The 20820-nt window shown below is 51.4% G+C and overlaps 8 protein-coding genes across 8 annotated transcripts; 3 read left to right on the top strand and 5 right to left on the bottom strand.

The window, feature by feature from the left end:
- Window positions 1-177: 177 nt before the first annotated feature.
- Window positions 178-653, top strand: AA0111_g7437 (hypothetical protein; the record flags this gene model as incomplete). Its single annotated transcript, XM_028653772.1, has 2 exons — window positions 178-325; window positions 487-653. 2 exons carry the CDS (start codon window positions 178-180, stop codon window positions 651-653), a joined length of 315 nt encoding a protein of 104 aa, XP_028504839.1.
- A 1047-nt stretch (window positions 654-1700) lies between these two features.
- AA0111_g7436 (hypothetical protein) lies at window positions 1701-3817 on the bottom strand (the record flags this gene model as incomplete). Its single annotated transcript, XM_028653771.1, has 3 exons — window positions 1701-3363; window positions 3420-3642; window positions 3751-3817. 3 exons carry the CDS (start codon window positions 3815-3817, stop codon window positions 1701-1703), a joined length of 1953 nt encoding a protein of 650 aa, XP_028504838.1.
- Window positions 3818-6097: 2280 nt separating this feature from the next.
- AA0111_g7435 (hypothetical protein) lies at window positions 6098-7533 on the bottom strand (the record flags this gene model as incomplete). Its single annotated transcript, XM_028653770.1, has 2 exons — window positions 6098-7406; window positions 7457-7533. 2 exons carry the CDS (start codon window positions 7531-7533, stop codon window positions 6098-6100), a joined length of 1386 nt encoding a protein of 461 aa, XP_028504841.1.
- A 6062-nt stretch (window positions 7534-13595) lies between these two features.
- AA0111_g7434 (hypothetical protein) lies at window positions 13596-14136 on the top strand (the record flags this gene model as incomplete). The annotated part of the gene is made up of 2 exons (XM_028653769.1): window positions 13596-13656; window positions 13709-14136. The coding sequence occupies 2 exons, from the start codon at window positions 13596-13598 to the stop codon at window positions 14134-14136; spliced, it is 489 nt and encodes a 162-aa protein (XP_028504840.1).
- A 554-nt stretch (window positions 14137-14690) lies between these two features.
- Window positions 14691-16693, bottom strand: AA0111_g7433 (hypothetical protein; the record flags this gene model as incomplete). The annotated part of the gene is made up of 2 exons (XM_028653768.1): window positions 14691-16510; window positions 16570-16693. The coding sequence occupies 2 exons, from the start codon at window positions 16691-16693 to the stop codon at window positions 14691-14693; spliced, it is 1944 nt and encodes a 647-aa protein (XP_028504836.1).
- A 419-nt stretch (window positions 16694-17112) lies between these two features.
- AA0111_g7432 (hypothetical protein) lies at window positions 17113-18395 on the bottom strand (the record flags this gene model as incomplete). The annotated part of the gene is made up of 2 exons (XM_028653767.1): window positions 17113-18328; window positions 18376-18395. 2 exons carry the CDS (start codon window positions 18393-18395, stop codon window positions 17113-17115), a joined length of 1236 nt encoding a protein of 411 aa, XP_028504835.1.
- Window positions 18396-18855: 460 nt separating this feature from the next.
- On the top strand, window positions 18856-19479 carry AA0111_g7431 (hypothetical protein; the record flags this gene model as incomplete). The annotated part of the gene is made up of 1 exon (XM_028653766.1): window positions 18856-19479. One exon carries the CDS (start codon window positions 18856-18858, stop codon window positions 19477-19479), a length of 624 nt encoding a protein of 207 aa, XP_028504778.1.
- A 64-nt stretch (window positions 19480-19543) lies between these two features.
- Window positions 19544-20161, bottom strand: AA0111_g7430 (hypothetical protein; the record flags this gene model as incomplete). The annotated part of the gene is made up of 1 exon (XM_028653765.1): window positions 19544-20161. One exon carries the CDS (start codon window positions 20159-20161, stop codon window positions 19544-19546), a length of 618 nt encoding a protein of 205 aa, XP_028504837.1.
- Between the last annotated feature and the right edge of the window lie 659 nt (window positions 20162-20820).

Raw genomic sequence — 20820 nt, 5'->3', positions numbered from 1 at the left:
ACGTCATTGCACAGCAGCTCAGTCCACGTCCACATGCTTTAAAGGTCTCGTCTCCCGCACACTCACAAGAACCTCATCTAACAAACCATCCAATAACTCAATTGCCACCTCCCTCACCTCTGCTTTACCGACCTCCACATTTTCCAAAACAACTACACTACACAACACACCGTCAACATGTTCCGTCAACAGATTGCCCGCCAGGCCCGCCTCTTCAGCACCACACCCGTCGCACGCAAGAGCCCCGTAGATGCTATCAAGGATGCTGCCAAGGCTGTCGACAGGACAATCTCTGGTGCCGCTGTAAAGGGCATTGAGAAGGGCGGTACGTACACTTTCCATCCACTACGCTCCCCATCTATATTGCACCACCAGATGCTCTCTTGTCTCACCTCACACAGCCGAGAACATGACGACATCGTACAGTGCGCAAGCTTTAAATATCCCGGTAGCACAAAAATACAGAAACTAACGACACACCAACAGAGGAAGTCGCTGGCGCCGTCAAGGAGTCCGTCCCCGAGACCACTGGCCAGGCTAAGGGCCAGGCAAATGAGATGGCTGGCGAGGCCAAGGGAAAGGCCAACGAGCTCGCTGGTGAGGCCAAGGGCAAGGCGCAGGAGCTCAAGGGCGAGGCCAAGAGCAAGATGTAAAAAAGTTGATATCCATTGGGAATGATACGTAATGACATGAGCGAGACATGCTTCGATGGCATAGCTGCCTCAGGAAGGTGAAGCTAAATTGTCACGGCCGAATGAATGAAATAATGTTTCAATGCCAATCGTGTAGTCTTTGTGGAAAGGTGATACTTGATGGGTGTTTGGTTGACGCTATGCTGCTGACCCATCATACGCGCGTCTAGGTTGTAGGCAAACAATCACAGCTTTGGCGTCTCCGTCAGCTGGTTTGGTCACACGCGCCCCGATACCTCTACCACATCGCATTTCTGCACCGTCTTCCCGCTTTTCCGCCGTTACGTCCGAACACCATCCGGTCCAAGTTGCCCATACACCAACTACTGTAGTGTAGCACCAAGCTATATCCTGCGTAATCTCTACGCAAATCTAGAAAACGCGTTCTCTGGATAACACTCTCCTCACCTCAACAAGGCGACATTGTCAAACCAAAGCATTGGGGCTTGTGACTGGAAAATTTGTGAATATTGCTTTTTAAAAGTGGCGAAGGACGAGGAATGCCCAAGGTGCTTACTTTTACTGAACCGAAAAGTAGATTTCTGGCAAGTGAGGCTGCCCGGTTATGTAACATGCTATGGCAGAGGCAAATATCAATGTCATTGTGAAGCGTTGCAAATTCTCCTTCAGTTTTCATAAAGGCTTTGTCCCCCATAGTGTCATATGGTCATTATATCAAAGCAGAGGTTTTTCATATCAAATTATGACCCAACATCTTGCAGTCATTGTATATTAAATACACCATCCCAGAAACCATTGACAGAGCGGGTGGGTGAGAAGAGAGTGAAGCGAAAAGAACTTGAGAAGGAGATGGAATGAATGTCTACACTATTCGAGGCAAGTAGAGAAAGTAACGTGGGGTTGTTTTGGTGAGATGCAATAACATGTCGTAATTCTTCATCTGATCGTTTTTCCCGAAGGGGTCTATGATTACCCAATCCGATGCTTCGCTCTCACATGAACCACATACCCATCTGCCAGAGTAGTTAGATTTTGTTCTTTTGTGTTTCAATCAACATCATAGAATCTTACCATGCCCCTCTTCACCTTGTCAACCTGCCCTTCGTACGTCTCTACAGGCGGCAGTGCGTAGCCGCTCTTGGTCGAACTTATGCTCGTCTCAAAGGTCGTCTGAGTGAGACCACCAGTCAAGCTCGTGAAGTCGGTACTGGAGTCCACCGGGAAAGAAGTAGCGGTAGCATCCGTGTTGGTTGCTGAGCTAATAGGTGGAGTCCAGTAGGAATAGCCTGAGGTAGAAGACCCGACTGGGAAAGACGTAGCGGTGGCGCCAGTACTGGTAGAGCTGACTACGATAGAAGCTGAGCTGGAAAAGCTCTCAGATGCTGAAATTGAGGAGGTGAAGGACATGTACTCCGTTTCGGTAAACGTATACGTGCTCGACTCCTGAGGTGTCTCTGAGCTGGTCGAGCTGCTAGATGTGACTAGTGACTCGGACGTGGAAGAGCTGCTAGAAGGTGACGGCGTGGCAGAAGGAGTCTCGATGGTACTAGACTCACTGCTCAACGCTTCTGATGATGTCTCAGAAGGAAGCACCAAAGTAGTGCTTGATCTGATCGGCCATGTGTACGAAGGGGTCTCAGATTCACTGGCCGAATCGCTTGATGACGACAAGGTTGTCCAGTACGAGAAGCTTTCCGTTGTCGGCGTTGGCTCCGGATAAGTTGTGACATCCGATGGAGTGGGCGAGAACGTGTCTGTAACGATCGAGCTAAACGAATAGCTATACGATTGCGACAACGTAGATGAAGTAGAGTAAGTCTTGGACGCACTAGATACACTGCTGGTATCATCTGTAGAAGATGCTGTGTACGATGGTGTATAAGACTCCGCACTAGACGGACTAGGCGTCTCTTCAGAAGAACTCGGAGTGTATGATGCCGTTGACGACTCAGAAGAAGTAGGCGTGTATGAGGCAGAATCAGTTGTGGAATGTCTGGACATAGTATGAGTTCGAGACCAATCACGTGTGCTGGTGCGACTCCGGGTGGTTCTTAACCTTCTGGATGAATCTGAAGTCGACGATGATACTGAATCGTCGGTGGTTGACGTAGGTGTCTCAGTCGTAGTGTATGACTCCACTGAGGTAAAGGTGATCCAGGAGATGGTCGAGATATTGATGGTCGATGAGTACACAGTGTCTGTTTCAGTCGGACTGCTGGCGCTGCTGGTAGCGTTACCAGGTGGAATATAGTAGCCAGAGGACGTAGTAGTCCCAGAAGTAGTCCCATCACCACTGGGTGTCGCTGTAGGCTCAGTGTTTGTTTCTGTCACCGTTCCATTAGAAGGATATGGAGGGGAGATAGTGATGGCAGTAGTGGAAGCGATGACTGAGGTGATGGCAGTAGCATTGGTGCTTGTCGTCGAAGATCTCGGGATATAGGAGCTTTGCGAACCTGTCGAGTTGGTACTAGCTGTGGAAGTCAATGAAGGTATCGAAGACACTGTTGCAGTACTTGTGCCCCAAGTAGAAGAAGCTGTACCGGTGCTGTTACCGTAAGGCGCGGAAGTCGGGTACGGTGGTAAAGATGGGTGGTATCCGGATCCGGAAGAATGGAGTCCAGTTGAGAGAGAGATGCTCACAGACGAAGAGCTACTACCCCAACTACTTGCTGTAGCCTCTGTGGATGTAGAGTTTCCCGATGAAGTTCGGCTGTGTCAACATATTAGTTCAACAGGAACTGAACACGAGAACTTATCATAACTCACGATGTCGTTGGGACAACCACCGATGTAATGACCACGACGCTAGTGTAGACAATTGTGGAGGGCCCTGGTGCCGTGGAGTTTGCTGACGAAGAGGGTGTTGAAACCGGAGGAATACCAGTAGACAGCGAGATGCTAGTAGCACTGCTGATCAAAGTAGGATAAGTGGGGGAGTAAGGCGGTGGCGGCGCATACTGCCGTAGCCGTATGTGCTGTGGAAAGTTCACTAGATAAAGCTGTCAATCCATATTGAAAGACGAAAAGAGACTAGATTCTCGATGTGGTGATTGACAAGGTAAATGCTTCCAGCAGCAGTGTTGAAACTGAAACTTACATAGCGCCCGCTCGGCAGCAACGAGCGTCAGAAAGGCCGCAAACGGTATGCAAGTACTGAGCTTCATGATTCTTTGTAGGTCACAGAAGGCACTTGTTCTAGGAGTCAAAGCAATGAACGAGTGGTAATAGAGAAAGGAACGAGAGGCTGTGTTTGGCTGACAACTAGAGCTGAAGGGCTTGTGCCTCAAGTGAGTGAGAATGACGATCTTATATATGAAGAGGTGCGTTTCACCGCGATGGTAAAATGGTGTGGTCCTACCACGGCTGTACCGCAGCAACAGAACAACTGGTTAGCACCAACGCGAGCATGCAACACGGCATCATGCTTCCATTCATGGTATCCACCTTACAGGTCATCGAAGTACCAAACTTGACGGCAGTCGGCGTACAACCTATGATGCTTAGGTTATTCCTATCGACATATTGGCCTCCAGCTTTTGACTTTGTGAGTTCTTGGAGTAGCGGCCTTGTCTGAAGCAGAATTGCACCACCTCGATAGACCATGATGGTCAAGACTGCTTTGCAGCGATCCGTAGGCAAGGTAGCTGGTGTGTTCGTATAGATTGGTAGTGTGACAAGATGCTGATCATCTTGAATCTAACTAGAAACAGCAATTACGGGATGGTAGATAACGGACGCAGGCCAACGTCACACTGCAGCGCAGCAGCTACTACTGGTAGTGCAGAAGGAGGCGAAGATGGGAAAGGCTTCAAGGAGTTCACAGATGACGAAGTGATCCAACCTACCGTTGTTGGGATTGAAGAGATTGATACAGCCACTTCTCTGGGCATGGTGCTGTTGCGAGCCAATGGATCGGCGTAACTTGGCGTTGAAGAATGTAACCAATGCCGTTACGCTTGACCATGCTCGTGTTTTGGAGGCATTACACGAGTGACACAAGAAGACGAAGTCGACTGGAATACCGCCTGACAGACGCCTTGCGGTGCTTCTTTCCCAATAGCAAGAAATTCTGTACAGGAAGAGGTATTATAACCGAACTGAAATGCATTCCACTGATCAGTACTTGAGTCACATGAATATGGTTCGTTGCAGGATCAGTAGGCATTCTGTAATTGCTTTCGGCAGATTGATCGCGATGTCGGCATTGCCGCCTCCTGCTAAATATTGTTTATTATCACAGGTTGTGTTATTTTCAGGCTCTCTAGAGCAAGTACCATTGATACGATATAAGAGCTTGTCAGAGGCGTGCAGCACAGGGACCAAGTACGACTCGAGTTTAGGGACCGCACTGAACAGCTTGTATATTTTCATGTGGAATTTGCCATCACTAGCTCGATGCACAGATGCAGGAACCAAGTTCCGGCTCAGGGTTGTGCGTCTTACAGAAAACCCCGCTGTAAGACAAGGCCTCGGGATGGTTGGTGCGGCTATCCGCGAGAGCTTCCGATGGATTCAGGCGTAGTAACGTAGATTGACGGCGATGTAAAGCGAAATATGCTGATGTAAAACTTATTGCGCATCGCACAGGGTGTATTCGTTGTTGCAACGGAACAGATCTGCTGAAACCATCATCCAGGGTACGAAGGTGCTGTTCACGACACTAACTCACCATTAGCGTCATTACGTGAGCCAAACCATCTGTTCTAGCGTTACTTTGACGAGACCATTGTACCCATAGGCACACTCATGCAGAAGGCATGAGTGACAAGTATGTGATTCGCCACATAATAGAACATTGTGCGTAACTAGGTTCCAGAACTGGTATGTGTTGCACATCCCTCGACGGGCCGCTTCGAGGGTGTTACCCGTCACGGAACCACTGACTGAACAGCCAGTTCTCATTCATGTTTTGGGCCTCTGCGCAATCCCTCTCTTTGTGTAGTAGATCTTCAGACCCTTATTGAAAGCCATTTTGCATATGACTATAATGTTCGCAAAACCGAAATGCAACATACAGCTGTGTACCGAAGTTTTTGACGATACATCACATGCAAGTCACACACGGTAGGAGTGCACGATGAATCGCATACGACTGATAGTCGTTACAATTATGTATTACAAGTAAGCACTTCGGGTTGAAGTGTTACCGAGAGAGGAGATCGCTATACAGGCGACAGCAACCTCGAAGCGCCCGCAGAAGGATACGCTTGTATGCTGAACATATGGAGCTTTTTCTGAGCCCATGTGAAAAACTTCACGCAACGCCTCCAGTCGTAACCTCGTGAACGACACTGTACAAAAGGTATCATGTGCGTGTGAAACCAGAACCGTTACCCAAAACCGTAGCAAAGTATCAAGGCGGTCAACACACAAGACCCAAAGAGGATCATACAAAAAGGCCTTTGGCCTAAGAAAAAGGAATAAATAGAAGAAGGGAAAGAAGCCTAGTCCCAGTTGACAAGGCTGTTGCCGTTGTCCTGGTCGTTCGCGGACTGGTCATCGAAGGACTGTGTAAAATCACCGCCTTGGAAGTCGAAGAAGGCACTGTAGTCACCATTGCCAGGTGTCAAGAACGAATCGTTGGAGTAAAAACCATCGGATATAGCGCTCGGCATTAATAATGATGTGGTATCAGAGACGGGCTCAGTCTTCAGATCAAGGCCTGAGGATAGAGTCTGAGCGGAGCCAGTAGCGTTCTCTGACATGCTTGCGCTGCTCGGTGTCCGTGTAACCTTGTTGGGATTGTAGGTGTAGGTTGGAGCAAATGGCTGAGGAAGATTGTCGCTACCAGCCATGAAGATAGCAGTGCGAGGATCGTTCTGATCGAGGACGGAACCCAAGAACTGCTGTGACTCAGGTGGCATGGACAAGGTCAAAGGATTTGAGTTAAGTGCTTGCGAACTGTATGCGTAGTTGGTTGGGCTGTAAGAATAGGAAGTAGGCGTGTTAGGGTCGCTTTGAGCAGTTGCAGCGTCATGGACTGAAGCCGCATTTGGCGAAGCAATCTGTGGTGAAGATGACTGGCGATGTTGAAGCGAATGCGCAGTAGGCGAACGCGATAGCGAAGGGCGCGTTGGTCGCTCTACTGTTTGGTTTGATTGCTGAAAAGCTTGCGGTGGTAGAGACAGTCTTCGGTTGAGCTCGGTCTGTGGCGTCGTGGTACCTGCACTTGCCGGCTGAGCTGATGGATCAAAGTGCGATGCGCCGTGAGGCAGTTGAATCGAAAGAGCACGCTGGTGAGACTGGGTCCGCTGAGGAATGTGGTACGGTGACTGGCGGTAGCCCTGTTGTGGTTGAGTGGAAGTCGGGCTGAACGGCTGCGCTTGCTGGAAACTCTGAGGAGAGGCCGGTGTGAATTGTTGTGGTGGTAGCATAGAAGGGTTAAGCCAGTTGCTTGCCTGTGGAAGTGAAGCACCATTGGCTGGATACTGCTGACCAAACTGTGGGAACGCCGGGCCTTGATTTTGGTACTGCGACATGAACATGTTTCGGACACCGTGCTGTGTCGCAATGTAATCATGGAGCTTCTTGTTAAACATGACAGAGGTAGTGTGCAGATGCGCATTCAAGCGCTGGTACTGGGTGGGCAGATCATCGTCCTCCTCTTCGTACATCTCTTCATTGATGACATCCTGTTCAGTCACACGCAAAGCACGGCCAGTACGCTTCTTGTGAATCTCAGAAGCCCTGCGTGCCGACTCAATGCGAGCCTCTAGACTACGGTCGCTGCGGCGCGAGGCAGCAATGTAAGCACTAACGAACATTAGAATTGGTTACATGTAAACTGAATTGAGATAACAAACCGCTCCTGGTTCTCTTCATGAGTGCGCTCGGTCTTGACCGGTCTGGTCGAAGTAAAGGTTCGACGTTCAGCAGGCATGGTGAGGGTTCAGACGACAGATAGCAGATGAAGCGTGGTGGTGTGGCAAAGGTGTGTGGGTGGCGGCGGGGTAGCTGACAGATGGCGGAGTCAGCACAACAACAGATGCTAGATTGGTACAGTTCGAGGGGTACGTCTAGCAACGACTTCGACTGTGAGGAATAATGGAAGAAAGAGAAAGTGCGAGGAGTGGGCGGGCAAAGTATGTAAACGGAGAGGGGAAAAGTGGCGACTGTCCACGCGGGTGCGGATGTGCTGGGCGGAGCAGGCCTAAAGATGGGCCGAAAAACAACGGAGCTAGAAAGGCGCTCACGTACCGGTACGACAGGGTTTGGACAGGACGCAGCTCGATACAGATACGCGACGAGTGACGTGAGGCACAGTAGCGACGGCCAAAGTTGGCCGCGGAACCCAAAGAGGCAGAAGATTGGTGCGAAAGTGGGAACTGGCGCTGGGACGTCAGCGATCGAGGTGTGAGGGGCGTGTGAATGGTTCCGATGCGCACAAATCTCTGTTTGCGGGCCGGGGGAGGGTGAGCCAGGATAATCAGGTGGCGGAGCCTAGCGGGCGAAAACTTGGTATTTCGATGGCAGTAAACAGTTTGCGCATGGACGCTTGCAAAGCAGATCGATACTCGTCTGAGGGACTGACGAGGCTGCTAGGGGTGGTTGGTTGGTGGGTGGTGAGGCAGCAAACAAGCGGATTAGGAGCAGTACGAGTGTGTTACGTCGAGGGCTTGCCTAGCATATGTTATAGCAGCAGTGGGAAGAAGCAATTGCAGTCTTCTGGAATTTGACCACACAATTCCTCCCAGGCAAGGGCAGGGCAGCGTGCCAGAAGCTTGCAATTCCCAGTCAGTCCCCGCAGCGCCTGGGGGACGGCGAGCAGTTGATGTAACCAGTCAAGGGCAGCGGCAGAAAGCCCGGCGTGTTCTAGAGGCCAGTCGGCGATGTGTGTGGAGTAGGGGAAGAAGGTTCGCGGCTAGCTCTGTGCCAGGCTCAATGGCTGCAGATTACCCTCGGCGCCCGCACGCCAGCGACAGGACAACACCACGCCCGTGGCTTGGCCAGCGCTGGCGATCGAGCACGCTAGCATCTCTGTGGCACTTCCCGCCGATAAACGAGACGCGTCAACATCATATCACAGCTGGTTCCTGGGGGGTGGTGGCATGTCTGCCATCGCGATCGCATCTGGCATCTTGCTGGCGTTGTGGGCGGGGTCAAGCAGCCTCTGTTCCGGGTTGGCTGACTAACAGGCCCGCTCTGGCTCCGGCACCTCTCCCACCTGCGCTGCAACGCGACGACGTTTACAGCGTGCCTGACTACCACCAACTACCATAGTAACAATCAATTTCTACTTTTGCTCCACCCACGCTCACCCAAACAAACGTGCGCCGGCTATTGTGGCCAGCGCAATCGCGATCGCGCCCGCGCAGAGGCTTCCGCAAACTGCTCAACCAAACGCGAACGCACATGCTCACCTAAAGTGGCCTGCGCTAAGGAGACGCAGCCGTCGGGTTGCCGTTGGCTCGTTCCCGTCTCCGTGAGCTTCCAGTCAGCGCCCACGGCTGATGCTGTAGCGAGTCTAATCCTGCGCCATCACGTCGTGCCTCATCATGCACCCCCCAAACAATACCGAGTTTTGGCGACCCTCATCTGCAACCATGTGCAATGTCCAAAACGGCTGGTTTCACCGTGCTGCACAAATCTCATGACAGCCCATCGCCCGGGCCCAGGAACAAGGGACTCCCTGATCCAAACAACAAAACCTGAGATACGCGACCGTCATATCGGGCATAGCTCCGATCTGATCGAACTTCCCACCCATCTTCGGAGCCCTGATGTGCCCTGAGAACTTTGCTGCCCACTGTCTAGGACGTGCGCGCCGATCGCTCGATAAAAACATGTCGCCGACTCCATGGTCTACAACAATAATCACTGCTGGTCTCTCTGCCTACTACGCTTTCTGTACCAGCTACAGACCATGTGTCAGAAGAAGCGACGGCGCTCTGTCACTACCACGACCAGTGCAACGCTGTCGTTCCCCGGACTATTGGAAGTACGGGAAATTGAGTCTGATCGTCTGAATTGGACTATTTGTCACCATGGTATTTAACCTAGACCCGGCCGGCCGCCGACGTCATACGGGCATGCCTCCTTCCTTCCATCGCTTCTGCCCCGCTGCGAGTGCCCACAGCCAGATCGCCGGGGTGCTAGTTTCGGCCTGTCATTGTATCAGCCAGTCAATTCCCGACAACCCCTGTTTTCTCACTTAGCTTCAGATCTCAAGATCTCATCTTACATGAAATATCTCCGCCCGTCGTGCATTTAATCGGCTCTTTGTGCACCGAATCAGCAGGAATCATGCTGGAGAGTGTTCAACAAAGGCATCTAGACGCTCAACGTTGCCTTTCTCTCAGCTTGGCTCACTGCATTGAGCACGTCCAGCCGTCCTTGGGCTTGCTCGCCATCAAACACACTGAATTGCTTTCGTTCACTGCAGGGCTCCGAGTGACCATGGTTCTGGGAGCCCTTTGACTGCGGACATGTATGGTCAACCAACTCCTTTTTCAACCAAACTTGCCACGTCCCATTTCCCTTGAGCTAATCTCATGCTTTGAGATCGTCGTCAAATGGCGCAGGTTCCACGTTGCTACGATAACTGGTACACAACGCTCCGCATCAACCTTAGGCAGAAGTGACGTCGCGTAGGATTGGCTTTGCGCCATCTTGTTCCCACATGTGAAGGAATCTGGAGCCGGCGCACAAGATTCTAGCCCAACGTACGTTTAGCTGCATGATCTCGCATCCGAGGCGGTTACGATAACCTTTGCGGCATCGTGAACACAATTCGTTCCATGGCGGCTTTTGCTCCCGCACCTCAAGCAGCCACTCAACTGCTAGGGTTCCTGAAACCCCTTCAATTTTTTTCAGACTATCTGTGATTAACACTATTGGAATGAAGCAAGGCTGCAACACAATCTGACTGTCTAGTTCCATGCCGAGACGATGAACAACTTATACCAATGCGGCAAGTGGAGCGCCCACGCCACTCCGCAGCAGCCGTACCGATTACCCTTTAATCTGCGTACTACTCCGCCGTTGCATTTTCCATGCCATCCACCACAATTGCGTGACGTCGGAACGGTCTTGGAATACAGCCTTGGAATATGGCTTTTCCAAAATCCCCAATAGATGAGCCTTCCGTCGTCTCAAATATACGGCCAACGGCTGGGCTTTGTGACGGGCAATTCAGTTTATTGCGGTTTGCAACGCCGCCAAATTTTTGTGGGCAGTACAATCTTTCTTCCTCAACTCGGAAGGTATGAATGTCTCATACCATTACCTCCAAATTACACAACGCCAGAATACCGAGATTCGTTGCCATGCCGCTCCGCGGGCCCTAACGCACGGCTGCCGGTTAGAACTCGCTTGCATGCACCTCTCAGCGGCGATTTGTCCCCTCTCCAATCAAGCCTGCCCCTCAGAAACCCCTCTTCGAAGTTATCGTTCCTTCTTTTTCGTACCGTACACGGTCTCGGGTTTCCGTAAAAGCTCAAGTTAACGTGGATGCGCTTAATCTGCCGCATTAGCTTGCCATATGTGCAATGGGCCAGGGCTAGCTTGCAGCAAGCCCCTTGGAGATGACTGGCTGGTAGCACATCGGAGAGAACTCCCACGAGCAGCCCGTACATTGGTTCCCTCAACCGTTTTGCTATACGGAGTGCTTGAACCGCCATTCATGACTGGGTTCGCAATCCTGCGAGATGCGTTCTGTGGAGTTCGCCACTGTTCATCTTGTGATCGGCAGCACAGCCCTGTCGTCGGTTTTAGGAATCCTGTGCCTCCCGCAGAGGAATAATTATGTCCGAATGTTCCAAGAGCGATCAACTTCGTATAGGCGGTCTGCACCACACGTCGTGTGTAAGCACCTGGGCATTCTTTAGCGAAACAAATGATGCGGTGAGGAGATCTCGATGCTGTACACTCATTCTAACTCAGACCCAGCTCTGCATCGTCCTCAATCACTGTCTGATTGCGAAAGTCTTTTCCATGCGTTCAATTTGTAGTTTTCTGTCAAAAGTATCTCTTCCCGCACATCATTGCAAGCTGTTACCAGCGTCTCTATAGCAATGCATGATTACTCATGCAAGTAAGCAGACCGCTCCATGTGTGCGAGTGGTTAATCTTGGAGGGCCCAAAAGGGTCCAGCGGAACGTTGCTTCTTCCCTCCTTTGTACAACACCGCTTATACAGGCGCCTGTAACCCTAGGCCTTACAGTTTACAACAGCCACCAGCTCCGCTATGACACCGCCGCATCCAGGCCACCGGCTTGGCCTTTTACGTGGCCAATGGTCTTCACGAGCATATTCGCAGTACGGCATAAGCAAGCAGGCAGCGCATACAGCTCGTATTGGGCCGTGCAGCAAGCCCAGATTCCGACGTCCGGTTAGTAGGGACAACGCAGCAGCAGCTTACTTTTTGGCTTTTCGCGTCCGCAGAATCAAGAAATTGTAAAGTATTTGGAATACCCGAGACGATGAGTAAATGACCAAGCAGAGCCACGCGATTTGCAGCCGTGTTAGCGTTATCGCATCATATCGAGGCGGAGGAAATCTCCTGTGTAGCTAGCACCGACCGTGAAACTCGAGGCTAATCTACAGCATGGCGATAAACTTGCAGCGGCCCTCGAAGAAAACACAGGCTATTTTGGAGCGGTAGATGTTACTCCTGCGCGACAAGTGGCGATTAAGAACGGGTGCCCACACGTCCTGTCTCAAAGGCTGTCCTACACGGTCAGGTGGCTGCTTACTCGCACCTAATGCCACGGGCTCCTACTCCCTGGACTTGTTTTCAGATTGGTTGATCTAGCATATACATATACAAATACCAAAAGAGCAGGATGTGAATCAGGTAGAGGTGAAGATTCCAACTGACCCATAGCAGTATTGTACAGCTGTCTGAGGAAAGCCGAATCAGAATGTAGCCTTCGCTACCATGTCCACGAAGTCTTGTAGTCAAGATGAGATGCAGTCCGCAGAGAGCCAGACTGGCTTGCTGTTCCATGACACTGGGCATTTGGGCGCGCTGTCTTCGAGATCTTTGCCTTGTGCCAACCAAGTATAAAAAGCGGCGCGATGTAATTGTGGTAATATGTCAAATGTGCAAACAAGCAGCTTCTCGAAGTGCTTTTGTAACCATCTGCGCGTCTCGTCTTCTTTAGAGCAGTATATTGATACCTACAGATGCGATGGAGTGCCAGGTATCAGTAGTTTTCTGATCTCACTCTACCTATGCTTCTCAACTATCAATGCACGTAAACTCAATCTTCCTGTTCGTAAATTCTATGAAGTCAATCGGACTACCATAGGTTTCATTTAAGAGGTGGACAGTGTTACCCGAAAACAAAAAGAGCAAACGCATCCTATGAAGAAGCTCGTATCTGATAATCGAGGTATACCTGGTTTGAACAAGCTCTTTCGTTCCTGCAACCTCAACATCACCTGCCTGCGTATCTACGTATGTCATCAACCGGTACCTTCCAACAGTCGCGTTTCTAGCATATCTCCTGTCGTGCATGGTGCAATTTCGTGAGAAGGCTAGTCGCATCTGCATCACGGCACTAAAATTGTTACAAAAAGTTCACAAAAGCTTGGAGCTCAAGGGAGACTGTGGAGATATACTTGGGCAGTCTCAGCGTCAGACAGAGGTACAAGATTCCATGTCGCCGGCTGGCTAGGTGCTGTATGGGCAGGCGGTGGCACCAAGGTCTCTTTCCTGGGTAACTACAGAGCACAGCAAGGCACGCTCTCGCCCCACTCACAAGTGCGCCTTCACCTTCACTTTCGCTCCTGCCTGCCACGGAGCTAATTTCATCCGTGACTGCAAACGCTGTCAGCATGTAATATAAACAACTTTTCCGAATTTCCGTGTCTTCTCTTCTTCACGATACTCATCAAACGCTTCATCATCTCTGCAGCTGCATCACTTCAAGGCAAATATACTTCAATTCAGCTCTACTCAGCTCCATCTCCACCCGAAATCGAATTACTGCTATCAACATGTTCGGCTACAAGTTCCTCGCTGTTGCTGCACTGGTCTTGGCTGTCGTCGCTGCGGACTGTGAGTACCTGTTCTACACGTTTTACACCACACAAGTTGACAAACTCTCCAGCCGTCTGCGCGCCCCCTGCCACCATGACTGCTACCGTCACCATCACCGAGTGCATTCCGCAGCCTGGCAAGCCGTCGTATGCGCCACCTCCCGCTGAGTCGGTCGTCTCCTCCGCCCTGAGCAGTGGACTGTTTACTACCAGCGTTATCCTGCCTCCCCCCGGACATCCGATTCCCACTTCGGTTGCTCCTCCTGCGTCTTCCACGCTCATTGCTCCCTCTGGTGAGACCTCTGGTGCTTCTGCCTCTTCGACTGCGTCGGTTACTACAACGGTGGTGGCTACATCATCCTCAGGTCGTCCTGGTGAGCCCGAGGCAAGCAGCACTTCTTCTCCCCCTGAGACTGCTGGCGCCGCTCTTGCAACACCTGCGGTCGGTATGGGCTCGCTCGTCGCCATGGGCGCCGCAGCGTTGGCAGTCATGGCCTGAGCCATTTGACATGTATTGGCCGTCTTTACGGGAATGGGGTATCATCCTTCGGCGAACTAGCTAGTTACCGCGTGATATAGCATGTTTGTAGCTTTTCACAAGTCTAATACAAAAAGTGGCATGGTCTACAATATTAGGGACTAGAGCACCTCACAACATTCATGAAGCTGTTCACAGCCCACAAACTCTGTGAACAACCACCAAGCTAATTATTCCCAATTCGTCTGAATCACCATCTCTAGCACTCCGCATGATACATCCAAAGGCTCGAAGCTCCCGTTTTGGCAAGTGCTGATATGAATATTGAGAGGGGTGTGTCGTGAAGGAGAAGAGTTTCGCGACTAAGTTACAGCCTAGAACAGAGCATGTGTCCCATGACGAGCCGTTTGCTCATGTAAGAAGACAACCTTGATTTTGAATAGTCAGACAACAAGGATGTATGCGTATCGATTGAAATGTCTTTGCAAGATGCTCAAAGTCTCTCGCGCGAGGAAACTATTCATGCCAATATCTATTCTCCGTGTTTCCCATCTAGTGACTGCTCAAGCAAGGCACTATCCCGCTTGTTTGTATCTCGTCCTCAGCTCATCAATCTCGCGCTGAAACTTCTCCATATCGTCAAGGATATTACTCGAATCACTCCTCCCTTCGCCATCCTTTCCACCGCTTATGTTCTCATCAAGACCTAGCCTTCTCTCGCTCTCCTCAATTGGCGAGTACAAAGCGTGTTCATTCTCGCTCTTCTCATCCACAGGTTCATACGTTCTTCTCAGCGAACTCTCGCTAGCTACACTCGATCGCCTCTGCTCTGTACTTGTGCGACGATACTCTGTGCTCGTTCTTCGACTTTCTGTAGGAGAGGAATAGGACACATGAGGCCTTTGCTGGTCAAGGCTTGAGCGATTTGACTGTCGACGTCTTGGTGGTGGCGGAGGTGGCGGCATATTGCTTCCTGTACTTTCTCCGGAGACGTTGCGATGGGTGTTGCGATTAGATGATATAGATGAGGTGCGGTGCACACTAGGTGCAGGCGAAGAAGGTTGTGACTCTAGAGTGCTCCGACGAGACGATGGAGGCTCAGGAACAGATCTCGGCATTCGACCCGAGCTCGACCGCTGTGGCAACTCGGTACTGGAAGAGTTTGCGCTTGAGTTGCCTAGGTTCGCAAGCCGTGCGCCGTGCCGGGAGGGTGGAGGAGGGGGTGGTGATTTTGCTCCGAACAATGGGTCGAGGGTATTTGGACCCGGGCTCTGTGGGGCATCGACTGAATGTTGGGAGGATATAGTAAGGTTTGAACTGCTTCGCGATCTATTGCCTGTAGTTGTAGTCTTGAGCTGACTTTGTCTCCGAGATAACGGCACGGGCGGAGGCGTCTTCTTTTGTCGAGTTGAACCCTCTGAAGGTGTTGAAGGCTGACTTGTTATCGGTAGTATTGGTGGGGACTGTAGTGGTGTCGTATCCTGTGTGCTGATATGGAGGGACTGCGGCGCAGCAACCGGGGTTGGTGGGAGTGGCTTCTGCATATCTGAACTGTCGGTTCGTCTAATAGCTGGAGGAGAAGGTGCTTGTGCTGGTTCGGTAGCGGCAAAGCTTTCGAAAGACACTGTCTGTGGCTGTCTCGGCGCGACCAGCTTCCCGTGTCGATGCTTGGGTGCAGGTGGGGGCTTCTTTTTGCCCTTCTTCACTTCGGATACCAGCCCCATACTCTCGTCCTCGTCGGATCCAGCCATATCGACAGATGTACGCGGAGAATCGGCATGTGTCTCTTGTGGGGGCTCGAATAGCGACTGCCGCGAGATTGACGAGGTATCTGTGCTACTGCTAGTCTCGAACTGTGCGCCAGCAAGTGGTTGTGACACGCTTGTAGGCTGCGGAGGCGGACCGGATGGTCGCGGAGTTGGCTTTCCGGTCATGAGTAGGTTCTTGAAGCTCTCTACGTCCAAAGATGCCCTGCTGCTGCCCAACATTGGTCTACCCGTATTCGTCCGCTCCTCGTCGTTCTCCCTTTCTTGCGGTTCTAGTGACGCCAGCGTTCTCGAAAACGGATTCGCCGGTACGTTGCTCGGCGATAGGGTCGCTTGGGGGTGGTTCACGTATGGACTTGGACTTGGGGGCACGTCTGCTACTGCCATGGCGTCTTTCCCAATAACTTGGGCATTGGCTTCGCCTGCTGTGACTGAACTGTTGGCATAGCCAGCGGGTGTTACGGGGGGCGGAGGGCTCGCAGGAGGACCTTGGCTCGATCGCCTGTCTCTGAGCTCGCTCAGAGTCGCATGCTTGTCGTCAAACGAGTAGGGTGGGATTGTCGTAGTGGGAGAAAGTATGCGGACAGACTTCTTTGTCTTTGTCGGCGGAGGGGCGGCATCTTCGAGCACTGTAAGACAATTACTCCTTGAATGCCAGCAGACGCAGAAAGGCAAGGCGAGGGAATACCATGGTCGTTGTCCTCCCTACGCGCCTCAGACACACTGCTATCCGTGTTGATGAAGGAAGTCTGCGGGACGGCCGCGGGCTGACGAGGAGCTTGAGAAAGGCGGAAAGGGTTCCCGGACGACATGGCGGGCGTTAAAAACAATGCATTATTCTATGTACATGGAAGAAGCTTGGGTGAGGCGGTGAGATGGTGCAGCGCAAGAAATGCTGCTGCTGATGGTCGGCTCTGCGACTTGATCATCGCCGATATGCAGGTGCTGGCGATCCGGCGCGGGACAACGAACAGACCCCACCATCGTACCTCGTACGCATTGTTGCCTACCAATGGAGAACTCGGATATGCATGTGTCACAATCTTGCAGACGATATCTGTGTTTTACAGATGGGTTTTGTGCGTTAACTGACTCGTATTATAGAATAGGCTTGTTGTAAGAATTGGCATCAGTCCAGTTCTCTGAAACCGCGGATCACCGCTAATGTGCAGTCATCTTCGCAGCGACCAGAGCTATCTACGTCTATCTCTATCTCTGCCTCTACAGTACGCTAGTCGACATACACATGCCATCCAGCCTGGCAGCCAAACCACTTTCGCGCCAAGTTACCTCCACTCTCTGTCGGTTGACTAAAAGCGACTTTGGCCTTGTCGACGTTTAGCCCATAGAGAAAGTCGGATCTTACGGAATCTAACAGTCTGGTAGCAATACCGTCCTTTCTGTGCTGATTCGAAGTCCATATACGCGATATGCCCAGGGTCACTGGATCCGAGTCGGTGCTGATAGAAATAGAAGAGCTCTGCGACACGCCAGCGTCTCCATCTTCCTGTTCGAGTGAAGTGGTGGAGTTCAAGACCCGATAGGCTTCCCAAATACGCTCCGCCAGGCATGCTCCTACGCACTTGTTGCCTCGGATGTATAGATATATCTTGAATCGATCGACAAGGGGCGCGTTTGCTTCACTCTTCACTGAGGACTGCTGTTTCGAACTCGCAATTCTTCTTTCAATCGCGTCTGCACAGGTCGTCCGGTTGGTCTGTCCCCAAAGCTCATCGTCTGATATTGGAACAGCTGCAAGCTCGGTATTCACGACCTTCAGCACGTCGCTGGCCCGGTTGCGCAGCGCCAGTGTATCCTTCCTTCCGACCACAGCAATAAAGCCCCCCTCACCACTCCATATCTGATTCTTCCTGAAGCGCTCAACGACTGGCTTGCTGAAGTCCACTCCACCAAGGTTCATCGCATGAAACTTCTTGTGTAGCGCCGCGTCCTCAGCATGCGACGGTATATATTGCATCCCACATGTCTTACACGTTTTCCGCGTCTCTGACGCCAAGTCTAACTGCATCTGCACCATCTGCTTCTTCTTTGGCACTGGCTTCGGCGAGCTTTGCACATTGTGACTCTGTTCTACAAGGGCTTCTTTGACGGGCGCTCTAGGCTTGAGTTGCTTCTTGAATATCGAGAAGACCGGCCGCCGTTTCTGAACGGGCGGCGGCGAGCTGCGTGGGACTGGGGACGACGGTGGACTAGACTGAGGCGGTTCGTCTGAGAAGACTGCGGGCGAATCTTTTGGGCTGGATGGAGGAGGGGTAGAGCTTCCGCGTTCAAGGGACGATACGATGACCGTGGGAGCAGCATCGAGTGACGTTAAGGCTGTGGATTTGGTGTATTCGATACTTGTCTCGACGCGTCTTCGTTTGGTAGGCGGTTCCTCATCGTAGAGTTGGCGCTTTTTTTGTCGCGAGTAGGTTCTCACAACCTTCCTATAACCTTGTTAGACGTGTAAAGTATCCTCAGTGTTCTGACTCACTTTGCTCCGAAAGACGACATGAGAGCGCCGTTGCGATGTAAGGTAGGAATTCTGAGCGTTGGATAGCCTACGCGACAGACGCGTTTTAGCGCGCTGCGCTAGTATCACCTCCACACGACGTCACCCCTCTTCTAGTCACATGTCTCCACCCCAACCTTGCAGGACTATGATCCAGCGTGCAGGTTACAATGATCAAGTCTTTCATTACCTGATGGTGATGACCACATCCTGGTCGTGTTTGATGGTAATCAGTGAGTGCAGTTATCTCAGGCCACCAGTTACCCCTCCTAACCAGGAAGGTGCGTCTGCTTCGCGTCGTCTAGCCTGATCCTGCGTCTTCGTATCCCAGCCATGAGTCAACGGCTGTGAAGAAGATAAATTGTTTAAGACTGCATACACCTTGAACTCTCCTTGGCACCCTGGCTTCATTGCATCCTTCTTCTTTGGCAGCATCTGTTGGTATACTGCATCTCAGCCAACATGGCCGGACAATCGACACCAACACAGACGACCGCATCAGTTCCATTACCCATAGTAACAACTACGCGTCTGATAATCCGTCCTATGCGTCCTGAAGATGCCCCAAACACAAGTCTCCATGCAAATGACCCGCTGGTCGCTCAATACATGAGGAACACCTTTCCCAATCCATATACACATTCCAGTGCCGAGCAATGGATCAACATGAACCTCGTACTTCCACATCAACATCATTTCGTCATCTGTGAGCGGTCATCTCCAGATGTCGCTATTGGGGGTATCGGTTTGAAACTAGGCATGGATGTGTACGCGCATACTGCGGAAGTTGGTTTCTGGATTGGAAAGTCATTTTGGGGACAGGGGTATACGACAGAAGCGCTGGAAGCCTTCACAACATGGTCGTTTGACAGCTACGAGAACAATGGACAGCGATTGACCAAGCTTTACGCCGGCGTATTTTCTGGTAACGTGGGGAGCATGCGATGCTTTGAAAAGAATGGATATGCGCTCGAAGGTGTACTGAAGGGTCATATTGTGAAAAATGGTGAGGTCAAGGATGAGCACATGTTTGGGATGACAAAGTCCAATTGGGAGAGAAGGATGAGTGAGAGCATCAAGACCTGAGAAGTTGTGATCTGCGGCACAAGGAGCGAACCAGAAAAATCTATTAGACTGTTTGTTTGGACGTTCAAGGCCCCGGCTGGGCGATGTACGCCTGAAGCTGCATAAGTAGTATCTCAACCGGTACGTTGTGTCTTGCTGCCTTGATTACGACAGATCTCTCGCCAGCGTAATGACTGCCTTCTATCAATTCTTGCGCCTTGTTTTCTCCAAGCAAATCTGTCAAGCTGTAGACTGCAACCTTCTTCCCTCGCCAGACGGTGGTATGAAATTCAAGCTCTGGATACCGCACACGAGGTTTTAGATGAGAAACAACAGGGCCACTATACCAGTTCGGGGCTTTGTGGGTGACCTCTAGAGCAGCGTGAGGGTCGAGCTTCGCCTCGAAGCTCTTGGTAAAGTAGCTTGACCATTTTTCCAGTTCGGTCATGATCCGATCTGCCTGATTTTGCAAATCGTCCGCGCGAGTACGAAGCGATCGGAATATGAGCACACAGGAAACGTCTTCTACGTCCTCAATGTCCTCAGTGCGAGGGCTTGCGACTGGAATCAAGCGGCCTCTGAAACCAAAATTCCAGCTGAGTTTGCTGACTACTCTCTTGCGCATGACATCCAGTACGAAATCTGGCATGTCCTCTCTCCAGACCATCTTCCTCAAGTTATGACCACCATACTTCTCGTTCATGCGTGCATAAAGAGCTCTCTCCCATGCCCTCCTTTTGCCCATGTATGCGGCGATCAGATGCCTCCCGAGAAAACGAAACGGAGGACCAAGATGCTTCTTATCTGTGGTAAGAGAGACAGGCAGGAGCCATGGGTCTTTCGTTGTGGGGTGGGGGCGGGCGTTGAGAGACACCAAGAAAGCGGTGGGGAGCACGATTTGTACCGCGCGACAATGGCGAATAGGTGACGCCAACGCGTGGGCTACTCCGTCAGATACGTGTGTTGACTGAGTACAGGAATGTGCATACCGAATGGATTCATCCATAGCTTCTTCTGAAAAGGTGTAAATTCTGCAAATTTTGGGCGCTCTTTTGTTCGCTCGAAACGAGATCTTTCATCTACGACTAACGGATCGAGCAATGGCGACAATGGAAGTTCTTTGGCTGTTTCGTCCCTACGAAGGCGGAACGTCTGGTGAGCATCTTCTCGTGTAGGGCCGAGGTCGCGGCCCCTCAGGATGCGACCTGGGACGTGAGCGGAAGACTGGCGGCATTGAGCCCGCAAGGATAGTCTAATGGGGCTCAAGCATAGTTTCGGGCGACAAGTCCATCTGCCTGGCATCAGGCAAGGAAGATGGGCGACTGTGTGATTCGTATGAGGTAATGAGGCGGCATCGTGAAA

The sequence above is a fragment of the Alternaria arborescens genome (genome assembly GCF_004154835.1).
Source record: "Alternaria arborescens strain FERA 675 chromosome Unknown contig_17, whole genome shotgun sequence".
In the NCBI taxonomy this organism is placed as follows: Eukaryota; Fungi; Ascomycota; class Dothideomycetes; order Pleosporales; family Pleosporaceae; genus Alternaria; species Alternaria arborescens.
The sequence above is the reverse complement of the archived record's forward strand: the minus strand, read 5'-3'. Positions and strand labels throughout refer to the sequence as shown.